This window comes from Cornus florida, unplaced genomic scaffold (assembly GCF_030987335.1).
Source record: "Cornus florida cultivar Cherokee Brave unplaced genomic scaffold, ASM3098733v1 CherokeeBrave_3.0.0_Hap2_Chr08, whole genome shotgun sequence".
Taxonomy (NCBI): Eukaryota; Viridiplantae; Streptophyta; class Magnoliopsida; order Cornales; family Cornaceae; genus Cornus; species Cornus florida.
In genome coordinates, this window is record NW_026775578.1 from 18606102 (window position 1) to 18626737 (window position 20636).

Sequence of the window (20636 nt, forward strand, 5' to 3'; positions counted from 1 at the left end):
GGCATTCATTGTTACTCTCTGGAGTTTACCAAACGATTCAACCTCCTTTCTTCCCCGTCTCTTTCTCTCTCTAAAAATCATTTTAACACCCGTTCATCGTTTCTCTCTCTACCCAACCTGTACAATACAATTACGTTCATGACAGTTCGACATCGATCCATCGATCGAAGTAGAGAGAGAAAGGCAGAGTAATCTATAACATCTCTGCAACAACTTCGATACACAAATGGCGATTCTTTACGCGGTGGTTGCTAGGGGCACGACGGTGCTAGCGGAGTTCAGCGCTGTCACCGGCAACACCGGCGCTGTGGCCCGCCGGATTCTGGAGAAGCTGCCATCGGAGGCCGATTCGAGGCTCTGTTTCTCTCAGGATCGATACATATTCCACATACTTAGATCGGACGGTCTCAGCTTTCTTTGCATGGCCAACGACACCTTTGGAAGTCCGTACTTCTCTCTCTCTCTCTCTCACTTTGTGTCTATATATATGAATTTCATATACTTTCTTTGTATTCGTGGTATTTATGATCTGATATGTTTGCCGCTATTGTTTTTATACTTATTAGAGAATTCACTTATAAATTGAACATAGGGTTTGAAATAAGCGATCTACTGTTTTTAGAGTAATAGATTGGAAGTTGGAAGTATATTTAGTGCCTTTTCAAGTCTATGGGTGAAAGTTTTTTTTTTTTCCATGGAAATTTTAACTATTTAACTTTGACTTTATGAATCAATTTGATTTAAATGAAGCCTGGAAGCCCTAATTTTCAGTTCTTTAGGTCCAGGAGGAAGTGTCAGTTGCATTTTCATTTTGGTTTGACTTGATTATGTGATTCTGTCATAATCATCCTCATCATCAATATGCTAAATGAGCAGGAATAATGTTGTATAACTATTGTATATGCATTCTCACTCTCTCTCTTAGCCGACGTAAATCGCGCATTTTTTATTCGGTAGAGAAATTGTATTCCTTTGTGAGCAGAACTAACCTATAACTTGTGCTCTTAAAACTACATGGATGATATACTGATTAAGAGACTACTTGACTAGGAGATTTTAATAAATCAGTGAGCTAAGTACTTAAATTAGAATGTACTTCAGAATTTGACAAAGGATGTAATGTGGACCTACGGTAGCTTTGGCAGTGATCCATATTTTCCACGGATCCATGCTCTAAGAACTCGTAGGCATTGTTTTATCAAAAGAAGGCATGAAAAAAAATACTTCGTGGGGGATTCTGAAAAAATCTGAGAAGTTGGGTGTGGGTCCTTGCTGATGATTATGAGAGAGACGGTATTACACTTGAGCAGGAAAATAAGGTATGGTAGTTAACTTGGAGATTAATGCTGATTTAACAGAGAGAGGAAAGGGGGAAGGGAGAGAATGGCAGCATGAGTCACTAAAGATTAACAGGGTTAGAGCCTCATAAGGAGAAAAATTCTACTGAAACATGAGGGTTCTTCAAGTGAAGTCAATAGAGAGAATAATTCATAGTTCCGAGACTTGTGCTTTGGGTCAATCTCTAAACTCCTTTTTTGTGTGAAGTGAAAGACTATATATAGTCAAAGATAGTCGAGACCTTGCACATTTCTACATGAGCAAGGTGGCTTGCCCTTTGCTCGAACCAACAAGATTCCTCCTCTTGCAATGGGGGTTGTATAGGTGTCAAAGTAGGAAAGCCGTTTCAGCTATAGGGTCAGCAATTTCAGCTTTTGAGTTAGCTGCAATCCCAAAATTTCCGTGTAAGTCTCACCATGGTGTAATAGGTCCCATGATGATCTATATGGAAGGTTAATTTTATTGGTGCATTCATGTGGGCGCCTCCATCTATTACAGGGGCCACCCTCATAGCGGTGACTTTGTATAATTGATATGGTTTGTCATTAGGGTTGCCATGTCATGGCGGCAATCTTCATATCTGAGTAAAGTAGTGTCTCTCCTAGTGTCGGCTAAAAGTATGTTGTACTTCCACTAAGCCTTTGAAACCCCATATTGTCCCAATAGGTTGTGCAACATCTAAATGCCTTGGACGGGCTGTGATAAGTCAACCACATAACCTTGAGTTGTGCCATATCGCGTACTTGGATGTGGGCTACGATGAATCAGCCGCATTTCAACTGGTGTATGCCACCTTAAGTCAAGAGCATGACTTTAGGTTGTATATGATGGACATTAGGATGTCTTTATACAGTCTTCCGAATTTTTAAATATATTCTGGTGAGGATAAGGCTTAGTTGCGATGAAGAGGTTTGAGACACTTTGCACACGGAGAATCAACGTTAAGGTTTGTTTGTTGCCAGACCTATACTGGAAGACAAGGTGTTGCTTTGAAAAGACAACTTCAGGATATTTCTCTGAGAAAGCAGTTTTGTCATCTTGACTCATTATCAATAAGTCTACCTGATTATCATAGAACATAGCCAAGCTTCCACCATAGATATTGATAGTGATGTTTGATTGGCATAAATGATATAAATAGATGAGCCTTCAAGGTTTAATGACAGGAAAAATTGTTTTGTGCTGAAATCAGCGCAAGCCGATACTTGCACAGTGGCGTGGGACCCACCACAACAGTGGTGGGCCCTACACCACCATTTGAGTATCAGTTTGGGCTGATTTTGGCCCGAATAGCAATGCTCTTAATGATATAAGTGCCAATCATTGGCTTGATTTACAGTCTGGTAGCCTTGGGAAAATAAACAGGTTGATGATGGGGTAGTTCTGCTCATTATATTTTTACCATTTATTTGGATGCCGCATGTACCCTGAGGTTCACATATCCACATTTTTCACTTTATAGTGTTTCAGCGCGCGTCATTATGATACGATTCCTCATTTCTTGCCGGTGCTCTTATCTCAAAATTTCAGGGACTTAATACTTTTTTGCTAATTGGCATTCTTCAGTTGCGCACCTCCCTTTGTATTAGTAGATCATGTTCTCATGTTTGACCACCTAATCTCTAGGAGGTGTCTTCTCCCATAAAATTTGTGACGTGCAAAAGGAAGAGGGCAAGATCACCTTCTTTTGCATAAAGTAGTGGCTTAGTTTGATTGTGGGTATGTTCCAGATAGCTGCACTTTTTGTTTGTAATGTCAACTTAGTGATCAGTTATGAACAAAATTGGATCCTTTGTTGGGTTTGGGGTGAGGTGGACTCTATATGGAGAAGAATTACTCCATCACTGTCCAATTGCAGGAATCTTCTTATATTCATGTCCTTCCCGAGAGATTTGAGGTTTTCGGGCCATTATGATGCAGATTGGGGTGAGGTGGGACTGTGGGGCATGGTGGGACAAAGACCTCATTAGTTATCTTTGATGTGATTCGCTATTAAATGTTCATGTTTTTTACTATACATTTTACTAATATGCTTCTTCAGGTTTTACATGGAACATATTACTATTAGTACTCTATTCCAAATCACTTGAGCAACCATTATGACATAACTACCAAAAAAAAAAAAAAAAAAAAAAAAAACAGTGAGATTGCAAGTATCAGAAGAAGGTTATTTGAAATAAAAACTTAATTGATTGCCCAGGGATCATATTAGAGCAAACTTATGCATACTCTCTCATTTTGATGACATTAATCTGGATGGAGTGGCTTCGTAGTTAAAAAGCCTGTGCTACCTCAAACCTTACTGAATTTCTTAAACTGTTATTCTTAACCCATATAAGATCTCTGTACTGGTGCTGAGCTGTCTACCTTGCCCGCAAGCCTGATCTATATCTTGAGAAGCATGAGTGATTTGTTTTCTTGTTGGAATGCAGAGGTGTGGGACTGTGGGGAGGATGAACCTCTTTTCTGTCTGGCAGTGCATTTAGAATGACTGTAATCTTTGATTTTGACTCTCAGCATATCCAATCAACCTGATCAGCCTGTCCTGATGATTGACTAGATTTGCCTTCCTATCACTTTGAGCTCCATTTTTGTTTCAGCATCTCAGCCCCTCAATGTTTTTGAAAAGATGGATGGAAGGTTATTCATTTGAATCTGATTTTATATTTTTTAACTTTTGATTGTATGAAACTCTCTTTCCTTCAACTCTTACCTTGTTTGAGCTTGTCATACCGTTTTGTTTTCTTTTGTAATGCTTCAATGAGGTTTGGTTGTATTTTGTTCAATATCATTTTATCTATACTTTTGTTCAATATCATTTTACTTCTTTTGCACTTTTTAAAAGCTTTTCTCTCCTTGCCACATATATTCGTTCTTTTCTTATTGTCTTCATGAGTTGACATTGAATTCATTTGTGCTTTCGTCCAGGGAGAATTCCTTTTTCATACTTGGAGGATATTCACATGAGGTTCATGAAAAACTATGGTAGAGTGGCTCCATATGCACCTGCTTATGCAATGAATGATGAATTCTCAAGGGTCTTGCATCAGCAAATGGAATTTTTTTCCAGCAATCCTAGTGCGGATACTCTCAATCGTGTTAGAGGTGAAGTTGGTGAGGCAAGTGTTCCATTGCTCTGGATCTTTATTTACTATGTATTCTTTTATTAAGTGGTTGCTTCTAGCACTGTGCGTGTTCTTTATCCTAGAAAATTGATATTGTGTCAAAAGTCTGCCACAGATATAATCAGTTATTTCTTAATAAAAAATTGTCATTTTCTTGTAATATAGGTAAATACACACAGACATAGTTGCACAATCTATTGCCACAATAATCTTTTGGCCAAATTGCTCAAACCCCCTTAAACTATGCCTCAATTGCATATTACCCTTTTGTGATGCATAAAACTCCCCTAACTATGGAAAATTGGCAAACTCCCCCAAAACCTTGCATGGCGTTTGATTGCTGTTAAGATGAATGTGAAATTACACATTGACATTCCTTTATTAAAAAAAAAAAATTTACCTTGTACTATAGATTAAAGGCTGCCCCCTCACCGATGAGACCACCATGGCCGACGACCAAAATGCTCACACTGGCGTTGCCTCCAGATCTTACCGTCGGCTTCGGCCTCTAGTCTTTATTGCCTTTTCTCTTCCTCTCTCTAGAGCGAGCTACTCATGACGGCATGGCGGTGGCGGTGGCGGTGGCGGTGGCGGTGGCGGTGGCGGTGGTTTGTGTCATTGCGCCAACAACGATGACCATCAAGAGGAATCAAGTATTTCTTCCCAATGGATGCTTCAGCCGAGACGGATTCATCAACGATGCAGTTTCAGAACTTCTTTTCAAGACCTAATTCGTTTCCAACGCCACCAAAACCAAGCATCTCAACATTAGGATCACCAAAATGAGCAAGCCCTTTTCTCTAAAACCACCAACCAACTGGGATTCGACGGGTCTGGTGGCTAGTTTGAGCACCATCTGAGGGAGATTGGGAGGTTTCAGAGAATGGTTGCTTGCAATGCCTGTGGAGACGCCAAGAACAGTGGTAGAGGAGGATTAATCTTTAATTCGTTACCAACATCGTTTTTGCTGCAGCTGTTGTTTGGCCAGAACCAAATTTTTTCTCAAATGGGGACCCTTCAGTCCAGGAACAAACGTTTGGCTATTTGGGATTATTTTCAGAACTTAAAGTTGACAAAATGGATCAAACAAAAAAATCCATTTTCTGTACCCATTTGCAAACGGGTTGCTATATGGAATTGATGCAAGGGCATTTTTTGTCAATAAAAAGGGCACTATCATATATTTTTATAAAAAAAGTTTGCCTAGTGCACGAGGTTCTCACTATTGCGAGGTCTTGGGAGGGTCAAATGTACGTATCCTTACCTTCACTTTGAGAGGCACGATCATATTTCAGAACTTAATATTTCACATGACCATAGTTCCATCTCCTTTTAACAGTCAATCTGAAGGCAAAGGGCAAGGTGCATTTTTTGTCATAGATTAGGGGGGTTTTATACCTAAAGTCAATAGTTCAAGGGGTTTACTGCAATTTGCTCTAATTTTTTAAGACATCGAGGCAAAGTGGCCGGCCAAGACTTGCATGAGAGGAAGTGATTAGAAATGATTGTACGAAAATAAGTATAGTAGGAGATATGTGCTATAATAAAAAGAATGGAAAATGAGAATTCATGTGATCGGCCTATCCATATGGGAACAAAGGCAAGGATGATGATGATGAAGAATCCTTCAAGATGTTATTTGATTTGCTTTTCTTTTCTTTTCTTTTCTTTTCTCTCTAATTTTCCATAGGCTTATACTTTAAATTAAAATTGTTATTTGCTGAATACCTGTAAAAAAAAGTTTCTTCTAGTTTGCTCAGCATTTTAACTGTTTTAGGGTTCTAAAGAATTGTAGTTGTATATTTTTCTATTTTTAAGCTGCCTTTGATTTTTGTTTTCATTTTCTTATTCATAGTAGTCTTTATGTTTGTGTTATACTCACATCTTCTGACATATGATATTCAGATACGCACTATCATGGTGGATAACATTGAGAAGATATTGGAAAGAGGTGATAAGATTGAGCTTCTCGTTGACAAAACTGCAACCATGCAAGACGGTGCATTTCACTTTAAAAAACAGTCTAAGCGCCTTCGTCGAGCTCTTTGGATGAAAAATGCCAAGCTCTTGTAAGTTACTATTTATTTATTATTATCTTTTTTATGTTTCCAGGAGTCAATTTTTAGCATATACTATGAATTGAAGAATGTTACAATCACCCAAAAAAAAAAAGAAAAAGAAAAAGAAAAAAACTTATCCTGAAGCTACCTTAAAAAATAAGGTTTAGATGAATCTGATCAGCTCATGAGTTATCAATATTCCTTTTTTATCTTCTCTGTGTGCGGCTGCGGAGCAAGGAATTCACTCTAGTTGGGGCAACCTTGAACAACAGAATAATAAAAATAAAAAATTGAATCAAACTAAGAGACGATAAAACTTAAATATATATCAATAATATTTCCATTTATATTTGTCGTCATCCATTTAATACATTTCTTTTATAGTTCTTGTTTTGAAAGTGTTGCATAATAACCTCATTATCAATGTGTCATTAAATACATCTTTCTAAATATACACAACAAAGCATATACTCATCCATTTATCTCCCATCCAATTGCGCAATTGATTGTTTTCACGATAATTATAGTAGAGAGTGCTATCTTTATTGTGGCAGTTGTAATTCATAATAATAGTAAAAGATAATAAGTTTTTATTTATTATTTCGTTCATTTTTTTTTTTTTTTTGGCTATTTACTATTCATTGAGGGTGCCAAACTAAATAAAAGGTTAGTGCTAGAACAACAACTTGAAAAACTTGCATCAACCGCAAAGCTATAGAGACATCAAATACAGCCATTAGAGTTGCAAATATAATTTTTTTTCCATTAAAAAAGAAATAAAATAGATAAAGCTTTTGGATTTTGGGCTTTTAAGACCAAAGAGTACATTTCAATTTTAGTGTAAATATTCAATATTACAGAAAAATATACATTCAAAATTGAAATAAAAGCAAATTTGAGTGGGGCAGCTGCTTCAACTGGTCCTCAAGTGGCTCCACCACCGTGTGTGTCGGAATGTTGAATCATATCTTTTTAGTGTGACAAGCTTGTAACCTAGATTTCAATCTCTGCCACATGAATGTAGTTCTTCTCTACGCTGTAACTAAGAGTTATTAGCTTGTGATTGCTACAGATATATCACATCATAATCCTTTTTTTAAAAAAAAAAAAAATTGAAGAATATGATTTTTATTTATAAATAAAATAAAATAATATAAAATAAACATTCAGACTTCTAATCAGACAACTGTTAGAAGCTGTTTAAACAGCCCATTTTAAAGCTTTCAAGTCGTTAGCACGTAAAATTTTACATATGCTTTACTAATTTCATGCAATAAATTAATCTTCTGATTCATGACAGGGCCTTGTTGACATGCTTGATTGTTGTGTTACTGTACATAATAATAGCTGCTTGTTGTGGAGGCCTCACTCTACCATCCTGCAGATCATGACTTGCACTTTTGTCATAGTGAGTTTCAGCTGAGGTATGCGAATGACGACTTTCCAGTTGATGATGCATCTCTCAGTATATTGAATTGGGGTCTCAACTGTCTCACGGCCCAGGTTTTCAATGTTTGATTGAAAAAAATTGCCTATATCTTGAAGGTTACGGAAATAATCCCGATGATCCTCTCATTGTTGTTGCACTTTGTGTGATTTAGTGTGAAAGGCATGATGAGTATTGTATTGTTGTTTCTCTATATTTGTAAATGCTGAGAATTTTTGTGTAGTATTCTACCATTTATCTTCAAACTGCTGCTTGTGATGTCATGGCATCTTCTGTTTCTGAACATAGTTTATTCAGCAAGATTAACTGAACTTATTCAATGTGTGACCATATATATATATATTTTTTTATTCATGACTATAGTGTGTATTAAGTACTAACTATGATGAGCGAGTGGAATGGTTGATGTCGCTCGCCTTTTTTTTTTTTTTTTTTGGCAAAATGAAAATATTTGCATTGAGATTCCACTGGAAGGATGATGCATGTACTTAGAGCCTTAGACTAGAGAATGGGGTAGACAACATTAGGGTTGCTGTTTAAATTTGTGCATAGAAGAAATCTCTGAAAATTAATAAAGAACAAAGAAAATGAAATAGAGAAAGTAATGAATGACTGTGAAGAACTTGGTGGATTCAATGGAAGGTTGGAGGGGATTCCCTTCCCCTGTTTTTTTTCTTGGAATGGATTAGAATGGATCCACTCATTTGAATTCATCAACAAACAAGTAAACAACAAAAAAAGGGGGAGGATAGAAATTTCATTTTACTCTGAAAATTAACTCTTCGTTTAGCCCTTGTTCTGAAAACTCGTGAAATTTGTCCTCTCCAATCTATGTGCTTATATTATTTGTGATGAGTAACAACCCCCCTCCAGGAAAAAAATAATAATAATAATAATGATAATATGAATAAGAAAATGGAAAAGAATCCTATACGAGAAAGGGGTTTGGCAATGAGTAATGCTGTCATGTGGAGTTGCATCCTTAGTCATTGGAGCAAGTTGAGCTGGAGTGCCCTCAGTAATAGATTTTTGTTTTGTCAATTATTTAGGCTGGAATAGTTGAAAGGTGTCTAACATTTTTTGTTTTGTTTTCCCTTCTTCCTTGTGAAAAGCCCCATTTTTCTTTTCTTGTGTTTTTTCCCTCTTCTTTTCAAGCAAAAGGAACAAATAAAGAGGAGACTCCTCCGCAAAGTAATGGCAAAAGACGAGCTGATCACCTGGAATTTCTCAAGCAGTGATACATCTGATCTCGCAAATGAAAAACTTCAGACATTTCAAACTCATTCCAGGTTGTAGTCTCTGCGTGATCAGCAATTGCTATATGTGCACTAATTTTACATAGCTTTACTTTACGGCCTCTCAGTTAGTTTGCACCACTATTTTGCAGAGTATATTTTAGAATATTGTTACTATAGCTTGTAAATTTGCTGAATACACGATAATTAATGCATGTAGATACTGATTGGAGGAATTCTGGTTAATATAGACTTCTAGACCATAACCCTTTGATACCCGCACATTTTCTGACTCCTACGGTCATGTTCACATTTAAAAAATATAATTTATATTGATTCGTGAATTCTTACGGGTTGTACAACTTCAAAATTGGAATGTGCATGGCTTTTTATATGCTGCAAATAAGGGATGCCTCCTACATACAAGAAGACAATTTATGGCATGCTTTGAGGACCGAATGAAGTTGTGTTGAGACAAATTTCCAGCAACCCTAATTGAAAGTAGTGACCGCAAGGGTGGTTAGATGAACTTACTTGAAAACAATTGCTATGTTAAACCCCAAAGCTTGAATTTATTTTATTCTGAAACTCTCAAACACAATCATAGGTTAACTGTCTTTTGGCGTGAGCTTGTTCAACAGGCAAACCATGATACAGAGTTGAAATGGATTGTAGGTGATGAGCATGATGGGATCCAAGCATTAATTGTACATATCTGCTCGTGGAGGGAATCCATACATTGGTGGTGGGCTTTTTGGGGGGGTGTGAACTGGAGGAGGGGAGTGTGGAGCTGATAAACAGGCAAAGGGGGATTAAACACTGGTGGGCGTGGGGGGTGATAAACTGGTGGAGATGGCCTAGCCACTGGCGGTGGTTGGTAAGTTGGAGTTGGTGGTCTTTGAACTGATGTTGGTGGATACGTTGGTATTGGTGGTCTTTGAACCGGTAGGGGTCTACTTGGAGGCTTATAAAACAGTGGTGGTTGATAAGTTTCGGTGGTCTTTGGACTGGTTGTGGTTGATAAATTGGACTTGGTGGTTTGTGAATTGGTGGGGGACTATTTGGAGGCCTATAAACTAGCGGTGGTTGATGAGTTGTAGTTGGCGGTCTTTGAACTGGTGGTGGTTGATGAGTTGGAGTTGGTGGGCTCTGAAGTGGTGGAGGACTACTTGGAAGCCTATAAACTGGTGGTGGTTGATAAGCTGGAGTTGGTTGTCTTTGAACTGGTGGGTGATAAGTTGGGGTTGGTGGTCTTTGAACTGGTGGAGGATTTGGAGACCTATAAACTGGTGGTGGTTGATAAGTTGGTGTTGGTGGCCTTTGAACTGGTGGTTGATAAGTTGGAGTTGGAGGTCTTTTGGTGCTGGTGGTCTTTGAACTGGGTGAGGACTACTTGGAGGCCTATAGACTGGTGGTGTTTGGATTGGTTGTGGTTGATAAGTTGGTGTTGGTGGTCTTTGAACTCGTGGTGGTTGATAGGTTGGTGTTGGTGGCCTTTGAACTGGTGGGTTATAAGTTGGAGTTGGTGGTCTTTGAACTGCGTGAGGACTACTTGGAGGCCTATAGACTGGTGGTCTTCGGATTGGTGGTTGATGAGTTTGTGATGGTAGTGTCTGAACTGGCGGTCGATAAGTTAGGAGTTGATGGTCCTTGAACTGGTGGGGGACTACTTGGAGGCCTATAAACAGTTGGTGGTTGATAAGTTGGTGTTGGTGGCCTTTGAACTGGTGGTTTATAAGTTGGAGTTGGTGGCCTATGATGAACTGGATGAGGACTACTTGGAGGCCTATAAACTGGTGGTCGATGAGTTGGCGATGTTGGTCGATGAGTTGGTGCTGGTGGCCTTTGAACTGGCGGGGGACTACTTGGAGGCCTATAAAGTGTTGGTGTTTGATAAGTTGGTGTTGGTTGTCTTTGAACTCGTGGTGGTTGATAAGTTGGTGTTGGTGGCCTTTGAACTGGTGGTTTATAAGTTGGAGTTGGTGGTCTATGAACTGGGTGAGGACTACTTGGAGGCCTATAGAGTGGTGGTCTTCGGATTGGTGGAGGTTGATGAGTTGGTGATGGAGGTCTTTCAACTGGCGGTTGATAAGTTGGGAGTTAATGGTCTTTGAACTGGCGGGGGACTTCTTGGAGGCCTATAAATTGGTGGTGGTTGATAAGTTGGAGTTGGTGGTCTTTGAATTGGTGGGGGGCTACTTGGAGGCCTATATGCTGGTGGTGGTGAAGGTGGTGATTGGTAGGTCGGAGTTGGTGGTGGACTACTTGGAGGCCTGTAAACTGGTGGTGGTGAGTAAATAGGTGCACGAGGCCTATGCTTTGGTGGAAATGAAGGTGGTTTGTGAGTTGGCTTGGGCAAATGGGGAGGGCGATGAACAGGTGGAGATGGCTTTTTCACAGGCGGTGGTCGGTAAGTTGGCGCTGGTGTTCCATATACTGGTGGAGGGGACGGACCATAGTCCCAGAGCTTCCAGTGGTTGCTGCTGCCGCCATATTTTTATCTCAATGGCAGTGACAGAATTATGGACTATGACACTCGACAGTAAAAACACTGATATAAGGAAAACTAATGGACACCAAGAATTCACACACTGCAGGACTCTTGATTATCATAGCGTAGAAATTGGATTGGATGCTTCAATAATTGGCCATGTCGAGGCTGGTTTGAACTGGAGATCAGTTTCAACCTAAGACCTAAATTTATGGGTGTTTCAAATGGCAGCTTTTGAGAAGTCGGTTGCAATTCGTGTCAACAATAGCGAGTAGTGATATTGGAACTTCTGCCTGGTGTTCATCCTCGTGTAAGAAGCAGCAGAAGATTGGTGGACGAGTGTCAGATTGAGCCTCCCAAACGCCCTCCATCCATAACTCTGTGTGTATTAATTTCTAGCGTATTTGTTAGTGATTTCTCTTGTTTGTATCATCGAAACCTTCCAATAATAATTACCGGGAATCACCAGGTTGGTTGATGAATTTAACCGTTTTCAATCGAAGTATCTCTGGAAGTAAAATCTTGCCTATAAAAAGTTCAAAACCGTATAAAGTTTTCAAACTAACAAGTTGTTCTCTAGATTTGTTTTCATGAGTGATGAATAATGATACAGAATTTCCAACTAAATTTATATAAGGAAAGAATGACCGTTATTATGATATCATCATATTTAATGACACGTACATCTCACTTTTAATTATGAGCTTGTTTTATTCAACCGTGTGCCTAACGCAAATATAGTTGAGGCTGTTTTTGGTAATTAAAAAGTGATTAAAATTTATAAATACAAAGAGCATAATTAAAATAAATGTGATATTTATACCTCACAAAACTAAAAGAGTAGTGTAACAGTTTTCTTTTTGTTTAAATAAATAAACATAAATACTCAAATTTGGATGCAGAAAAGGGATAGGTCTTGTCATTTGTTTTTGAATAAGAAAAGCGTGCATAATTCAATCCATCATTTTCTCTAATGTTGACATTAAAAATTGAAAATAAAAAAATAAAAAGAAATTGTTTTTGTTTTTGATTGGGGATATCGAGGTACAAGAACCAGAAGTAACAGATGTTATCCAACAAAAAAAAAAAAAAAACCCTTAAGTTTTCCATCCAATTGCATTGCTCAATCCGATGCCATTCCATTATTCCCATTCCATGTACCAATCAATCAATCGATCTAGCATCATGAGATTGAGGTTAATTAATTCCATAGATAGCATGAATCTATAAAATTCGAAGGGTTACTAAACCCATGAACCAGAACCGCCCAACTACTTCAAAGTCGAGCCAATTTCAGATCTACAAAAGTCAAGCACCACCCATTAAAATGGAGTTCAGTTTAGAAGAGGTGGTTCAAAGCCTCAAACCTCAGCAAGCATTCTAGGATTCTGTGATTGAATAACAAAGAATCAACACTTACCAATTGCGCTCTTAAAACATAAACTACCATATCCATCTTATTAAATTGGAAATAAGTACTATATATTTAAAGTTACAAAAGCATTATGTTCTAAAGATATGTTTTTCTTACAATTATAGGCTAGAATCAGATATGCTCTAATCACTCCACATTTACCACTGCGTTTAAATCATTCAGTTGCCTTGCCTTTGCGTCTACTGCCAGTCTCCAACAGGTAACAAACCACAGAATCAACATCATCCCCAAATAGGCTATAAGCTTCAATCACCTGCAGATAGCTGAACCCCATTGACAGAACCATCTGCATGCTGCTGCTAAGGACAGTATCCGGCAAGCTATGCTCCCTCCCACTTTCGAGCTTAGTTTCACTGACAGAGGACCCTGTTTTTCAAGTTCAGAAACACGCCCAGTTTTAGAACCAAACTGATTCGATGCTGACACAAAACCTAAAGCAGCCAATTTATTGATATGCACTCAACATCAAAGAGCAAAAAAATCATTAGCTTTAATTTAGGGTTAGATTGCAACCCTGAATAAAATAAGAGAATACTCACTAGCTCCAGAGGATGACGGTTCAGCATCAGACGCAGTATATTCTTTCCCATGAAACTGCTGCTTAAACTTGTCGCCAGCAAGATACTCAGCCCGTGAAACTTCCATCACCATGCGTTCAATTTCCTTCTCAGTAAGTTCCACATCAGAGTAAAGCCGCCCCTCGGCTAGAAGTGCCTGTCATCAAAAAAATGTTGGAAAAATTTAGACATCACTTCATGGGTTTGTTAAGACATAGATTCAAGCACATCGTGCTTCTCTATAACCATCAAGATACTTACATTGTCAATCTGTTGGTCTTGTTGAGCTCTGATAGCAGCCTTGACCTGATCTTTATCAACGTTTGTCTGTAGACCAAAAGTATCAAACTCTTGTGAGTCCACTATAGACTATGGAGGACAAAAATACTAATATATTATATATACAACAGTTGTAGTTCTAAAAGTAAGTGTTCAACAAATCCTGTCCACTGTCCCAGTCTTTCGGGAGCAGTTTGGAATACAACTGCTCGGTTTGGTTGAAATCAGATCAACGCTGATGGGCTTTCTCAAAAGGAATTATGAGGTCAATTTTGATTGTTCTACCATGTTTTTTTTGTCAAGAAATAATCAAAAAGGAGAAATAGAATCACAATTAGGGCTACATTTACATCCAAAATGAAACATGAATAACTCACAAGACATTCCATTTGCAAGTGAATCACGTCTTGCTTCCTGTAATCCTACCCCCATCAACCCACTAATACGAAAAAGAGAATTTGTTTCTCTGGGAAGAGTGGGAATATCCCCCTCTAAAGTGAGACTTGTCCACCCAGATTCATGGAGAGGCCACATCTTTCCAGCAAGCGGGTGAAGAGACCAAAAAGAAAAAGTTAATCTAGGGTAAAAGTTGAGCCTTGTACCACTTCGTTCAGCCTCAGAATATAACTACGATGGTGAACCTAATTACCACGTAAAAGAAAACCTGAACCGACAAAAACAAAATAATTGGGCATCGACTCACCCCCTGCAGACAACTAAATCCTAGTCCTGCACCAATAGTTAATCGTCGCGGATCAACAAGTGAGTTGTAATGATTCCCGTGATAATAACTTAGTCGAATGGGAGGAGTTTCAGTGTTGTAGCTTTGATGAAAAATGTTGATAGGTTCTGCATTCACAATTTCATTAAATAAGAAAGGTAGAATGTTGAAAATACCGAACTTCTTTGAAATGTTTGTCACTCTCATCTAAAATCTAAGACAAGAGTAGCACCTGTGCTATACGAATAAATATGGATGGGCCGGTTATACATTTCGGACATGGCTTGAATCTCCACATTGTTTCCATAAACCTGTCACCAAGAAGAAAATAAACATATCATCATAAAAATAACAATGATGTTAACACACACACATCCTAATTCAGATTATTTATGGCTATCAGTACAAGTAATATGGCAAAAATCACGTACTTTACAACAAAAACTGAAGTTAAGGGATCCCAATCAATACCAGAAGATTCATTAAGAAGAAAGGAACCAGATCAATATATATACAATTAAAGGGGAGGAACCCAATGAATAGATGGGCCTCAGAAGCATGGTAATCGTAGGATGCATGGACTTTACTTCAAATATGTCCAAAGATTAGATATAGATATGTAGATCCATCCTGCACATCTAGATCCATTATATGTTATACAATAGGATAATATATGATCTCATTATTCATTAAAAAAAAAATATTCAATTAGAATTAAAATTAAATCTGATGTTACTGGGAAAAAAAAAAAAAAAAATTTCTCATATACAGCAGTAGGAAACTTTTTCTGCTATCAAATTTGAACTTTTCCTTTTTCTTCTACCCTCACATGCAGAGTGTTAAGATCTCCAATTTGAATTCAAGTATCGGACACCTACTTCATACTGATATCAATATCATCTAGTGTCATCATACATTAAGAGAAAACAATAGTTACAGTACCAAAGGCGTGTCCGTCTCGGACACTTCCAAACACATGTCCGACATATTTTGGACTTGTCTATAGTCTAAACATAAATTTATTAACTTTCAGACACCTGGCCAACACTTGCAATATGTGACTAATGCACATTATACATCGGATAAGACTTTCCTTAAACATGTTAATAATAATAATAATAAGAAGAAGAAGAAGAAAAAGAAGAAGAAGAAGAAATCAAATTAAAGATACAGAAAATGTAAAGGGATTGTTAGTGTGAGCACCGGAGGAGGAGAGAACAGAAAAGTCGTTAAATAAGCATAAATATCTATGCACATAATCTACACATCCTTATTCGACTTTCTCGAAAATTTAAAAAGGAACATTTTTTTCCCTCCCCAACAAAATGCCAAAAGTTGCACGTATTCATTACGACTTTGTTATGTCTTCTCATATTCATAAATTAAATACGGACATGGAGCACATAGGTAATGGAACCAACCATTGCTATTGCATAACAGCACTTAATTCCATGCAACTTAAAGCTATGAAAATGAGGCAACCCATCCTAGTTCGCAGATCTAAAGTTTCACAGTTCAACTGCATAATACACCACTTTTTTTTTTTAATCCAATTGTAAAACCGTCTACAATTTTTACTCTGAGCATAGCTTTCTTTATTGTTATTTACCTCACATTTCTCATAAACTTCTAAAAATTCTAACCATTTAACTTTTTTTAAAAAATTTTGTTTGTTGGGGGGGGGGGGGGGGGACTACTGCCATCATGGTAAAGAAAATCACCCCCATTTAAGTCGAAAAAATAATATAAAAAAAAGTGCCAAATATTCCAAATTGTATTTGCATTTTAGAATAGATAGAAGGAATGAACAAAAACCTTAATTACAATATCACTTACCTTATCTCTTCTTTTCCTCTTGCAATAAGATGTGAAACCTTCCGTTATAAATTGAGAGAAGTGATCTCTGTCCCTCTCCTGAATGGAAAAAAAGCTAAAAGATATTATTCTATGCTTGAAAATGAAGAGTATCAATTGTAGAAAAAAGCAAGTATAGATGCACTCGATCGTAATTGGAATTTCAACACTAATCGCAAATCAAAATGACATATTTCGTATGCCGTTTCGCAAAAAGAAAAAGAAAACGAGGAGATTCCCTTCTGTCTTTCAAAATAAGGGACGGATGCAGAAACCTTTTTTCTTAGCAACAGGACCGTTGACCGGATTCTAAACTGAAACTTGTCGGACTTGAGCACCACCAGAATTTCCAAGTTATACCTTATGAAATACATAAAATATTACTGCAGCTCTATGAGAAACTAATTACAAACAAACAAAATCCACTGTAACTTTCATAGATAGATAGATAGTTATATGCGCGCGTGTGTGTGTGTAGAGAGAGAGAGCCAAAAGAATTCAGGGAAGCTGAAGGTGCAAGATAGGGGTGGCAATACTAGACACGGTACGCTAACACGACTTGATCACGACATGGGATAAGTGGGTTTGGGTTTGGCTTAATCCTATTCGGATGGTAATCTTGTTGACCCAAATTGACACGCTAATTAAAAGTGTCGTGTTCCATCAATCCATTTATAACCCGATTAGACCCATTTAACAAAACATGTCAGGTACAAGTGTCATATTCATGTTAGAAATTACCATTATAATTTGATCAACCAATCCAAACAGTAAAACAGCAATAATTCAACTGCTACGCTAATTATTCTAACTCTTGATGAAGCACAGTCATCAAAGAACAAAACTAGAGAATGTTTTCTCACAAGGCCATTTCAGACATCCCCTAAGATAATAACAAGCCATTCTGCTCTGGATATCCTTTTAGGTGGTAAAACAAACTACATGCTCCTTTTCATTAAAAACAAAAATCATATGCTACTTAACAACCTACAAACAATGTAAACTCTGTGAGTGTTTACGGAAGAATATGCATACCATATAATCTATGCACATTTGTCTAACCAAATCATAAACGTCGGAGTCCCCATAAACTTGATCCGCAACAGCACGAAAGAGGCAATTCCCATCCTCCAACATTCTTTTCACTTCTAAACCTTTTGCACGTCGTATATCAATCTCAAACTGGCGTTCTCTCTCCTGAAACAAATGCAAAACACCTTGTTACAACACTGAATTTGATGGGAAAAATAAAACAAAATAACAATACCAAGTTGAGGTCACCACTTTCAAACATGAGAGAACTTATGAGGCTTCACATAATGTCAAACAAAATGAGCATCAACAAGAAGCTCGTCTGATATCTTTATTGCAGCCAGCTTGAAGAAAAGCTTTGATCATATCATGGAGAGGAACTTCCGTTGTGGCTAAAATAGTCAGGGTTTTCAAATTGCAGATGCAATTACATCACTACTGATGTAAATCAACTGAAGGTTATGTCCAAAACATAGTGACTAAGCAAATTAGACGTGCTAAAGTAACTAACCAAATAATGTAGTTAAGAAAAACAACAAAAATAAAAAATATATTTCACCTTGCTGTAAGTATGAGAAATTACATAGTATTTTGCAAGCTAGTGAAAAATCATTCTATAAAAGACATACAGAACAGTTTCAGCATATCCCCATGTAGGTTGATGGTTAAGCACATGAACAATAAATATCCCACAACAACAACAATTTGGAGACAAACACTGTAATTGACAGGCGACAAAAGGATTATATTTAGAGATTGAGAAAAGGGGGTTAACAGAGAACAGGACTTACTGCATCATCAAAAGAGGCCCCAAAGCAAGGGCTCTGCTCATCAGCGCTATTGTAACCCTCACTTTCACAATGAGACCTGGGAGAAGAAGGCCGAGACCCAGTTGAAGTTCTAGCCGGAACGACAGGCCATGCAGCTGCTCTTCTGGATGATCCAATCCTAACAGCATTTGAACTACCCGACACGAATCTCCTTGAATTTGAATTAGTAGAGGAAGGTTTCGGGGGTGGAACAGGAGGTGGTGGTGGATACGAACTGCCAGTAACCATCCCTGAATCGCTGAATCGCTCTGTTATTCGCAACCCACCTAACTCATTCCTTAAATCCCCTGAAACCGCAACATCAAATTTCCCAACTTTATCGCTATCAACAACTTCTTCATCATTCCGATCACAGTGAACGCTCTCCGGTGAAAGATCATCACTCTTTGATGCCTTATTGTCATCACTACCAGAACATTCCGAAAGATCATCCGCAACAACCTGTTCTAGCACTTCCTCTCCCACTTCATCGTCTTTCACTGTTGAGGCAACCTGAGTAGAAGTAACCTGATGCTGAGGCGTAGCCGAAGAAGAACCAGGCAAAGATGAAGACCTGTTTGGGTTGGACGACGAGCCCGCAGAACCCCGCTGAATCAAAATCCGAGTCATCTTTATTCTTCAACCTGAAAGCTTCGCTCTAATTCTTCCTCCAAGATAACCCAAAATTAGAGAAAAGAAACGCTAATTTTCAATTTGCCGCGCGTCCTAGCCTTGGGCGCAGTCACGCCGATCCCTCGGCCGAATGATTTGTTCCAGACCACTGCCCTCTGCTCCTCGTGAACCGATCTCTGCATTCCCCTAACAATTCTCATGAGACCTTGACCTCCAAGATTTAAACAACAAAACCCTCTTTAAAGTTGTCGAATTTACCCGAAAGAGAAAGCCTGAAAATTCACCTCCACAAGCTCCAACTGCAATCGAAATCATCAAATCCGTGAATAACAACAACAAAAATCAAGACTTTACCCCCAAAGAATCGCAATTCAACAATATGACATTCAATTAAACCCCGAAAACCCAATCGAAATTCAGACGTCAATAATTGAGATTCCAAGAAATTGAAAAACCTAGAGTTGACTCGGTTGAGTTACGGGACTCACCGGAGAGAAATCAAGAAACTCGAATATCTGCAAAATCCGAGACGCCGAATCAGTTAGAACGCGTTATTTTGAGCAAGAAATGGATCAGAATAAACGTCTGTCTAGGGTTTTCGCTTAACACAAGAAGGAGATAACTTTAGGGTAAAGGAGTGTGTGTATCTATGTGTGTAGAGAGAGAGAAAATGAGTTAGAGAGAGAGAGAGAAAATGAGTTGATGTGAAATACTTGGTACAAAAATGGGAGGCTGCGTTTTACCGTGGTGGGAGAGGCGGCCACGTGACGTGGATTTATAGTGACGTCGGCTTACTGCAGAATCAAATATACACGTGTGGAGCACTGGTTGCACGTGCGCGACACATGGTAAATTAGATTGGAAAAAATCTGAGTGGAGGTTAAAAATACATTCTCAAGTATTAAACCCCTAATTAATGTGTTCTTAGTTAATGATGAATAACCAATAGTTTTAAGACAATAATTGGTCTAAAAGAATTAAAGTTTATAACCGAAAGGCTAGTTAAATAAAATAAATAAATATAATAAAATATATATAAATCTATAAAGTATGTTATGGAGTATTTGTTAGTGACATACTTCTTTATTGATAAAGCTAAAAAATGGATAAAAATAAGTAAAAGTAACATGGGACATTTGCCTCACCACATGTGGTCATTAAATCAACAACCACTCATTTTCTTTCATTATCACACAATAGCATATGTATTATTTTTATTTTTATTTTCACCAATAGCTTGTTGGTTAGATTGGCTCAATTTTTCTCATTTTTCTATGAAATATGTTAGCAATTATAACAGATGTAACAATTATTTTCATTAAATAATTGCAGCACATACATTTAAATTTGATTCCATCGCTGCTACGAAAACTTGTCGAAAAGGCACCTCATTAGACACTCGAATGGCGCTAGAAGCAACCATACAAGTTAGATGTTTATTCTATAATAACAAGATAACCAACTCGTACAAACCCACCTCTTCAAAGTAGAGGTGCGGAGTACAAACCCACCTCTTCTAAATAAAGGTTTGGAGTTCAAGACTCAGTGATGTTGGCCTAACCTTTCAACAAAAAAAACAGCAAACATTCATCTTTGTTTCACTTATTGTCTTCATTTAAA

At 37.9% G+C, this 20636-nt stretch overlaps 2 protein-coding genes across 4 annotated transcripts; one reads left to right on the plus strand and one right to left on the minus strand.

The window, feature by feature from the left end:
- On the plus strand, positions 1-8324 carry LOC132270542 (vesicle-associated membrane protein 714). Its single transcript, XM_059771719.1, has 4 exons — positions 1-443; positions 4267-4457; positions 6369-6532; positions 7824-8324. Exons 1-4 carry the CDS (start codon positions 227-229, stop codon positions 7912-7914), a joined length of 663 nt encoding a protein of 220 aa, XP_059627702.1. The 5' UTR covers positions 1-226; the 3' UTR covers positions 7915-8324.
- A 4803-nt stretch (positions 8325-13127) lies between these two features.
- Positions 13128-19726, minus strand: LOC132270543 (OVARIAN TUMOR DOMAIN-containing deubiquitinating enzyme 6-like). 3 transcript variants are annotated; one of them, XM_059771721.1, is made up of 10 exons: positions 19505-19726; positions 19275-19315; positions 18366-19192; positions 17578-17739; positions 16525-16602; positions 14921-14999; positions 14671-14816; positions 13950-14015; positions 13671-13845; positions 13128-13497 (listed from the first exon to the last, which is right to left on the minus strand). In XM_059771721.1, the coding sequence occupies exons 3-10, from the start codon at positions 19011-19013 to the stop codon at positions 13286-13288; spliced, it is 1566 nt and encodes a 521-aa protein (XP_059627704.1). In that variant the 5' UTR covers positions 19014-19192; positions 19275-19315; positions 19505-19726; the 3' UTR covers positions 13128-13285. The 3 variants fall into 3 exon arrangements, with proteins under 3 accessions (XP_059627704.1, XP_059627703.1, XP_059627705.1); XM_059771720.1 differs by having other exon boundaries at positions 18366-19315; XM_059771722.1 differs by lacking the exon at positions 19505-19726 and having other exon boundaries at positions 19275-19498.
- Between the last annotated feature and the right edge of the window lie 910 nt (positions 19727-20636).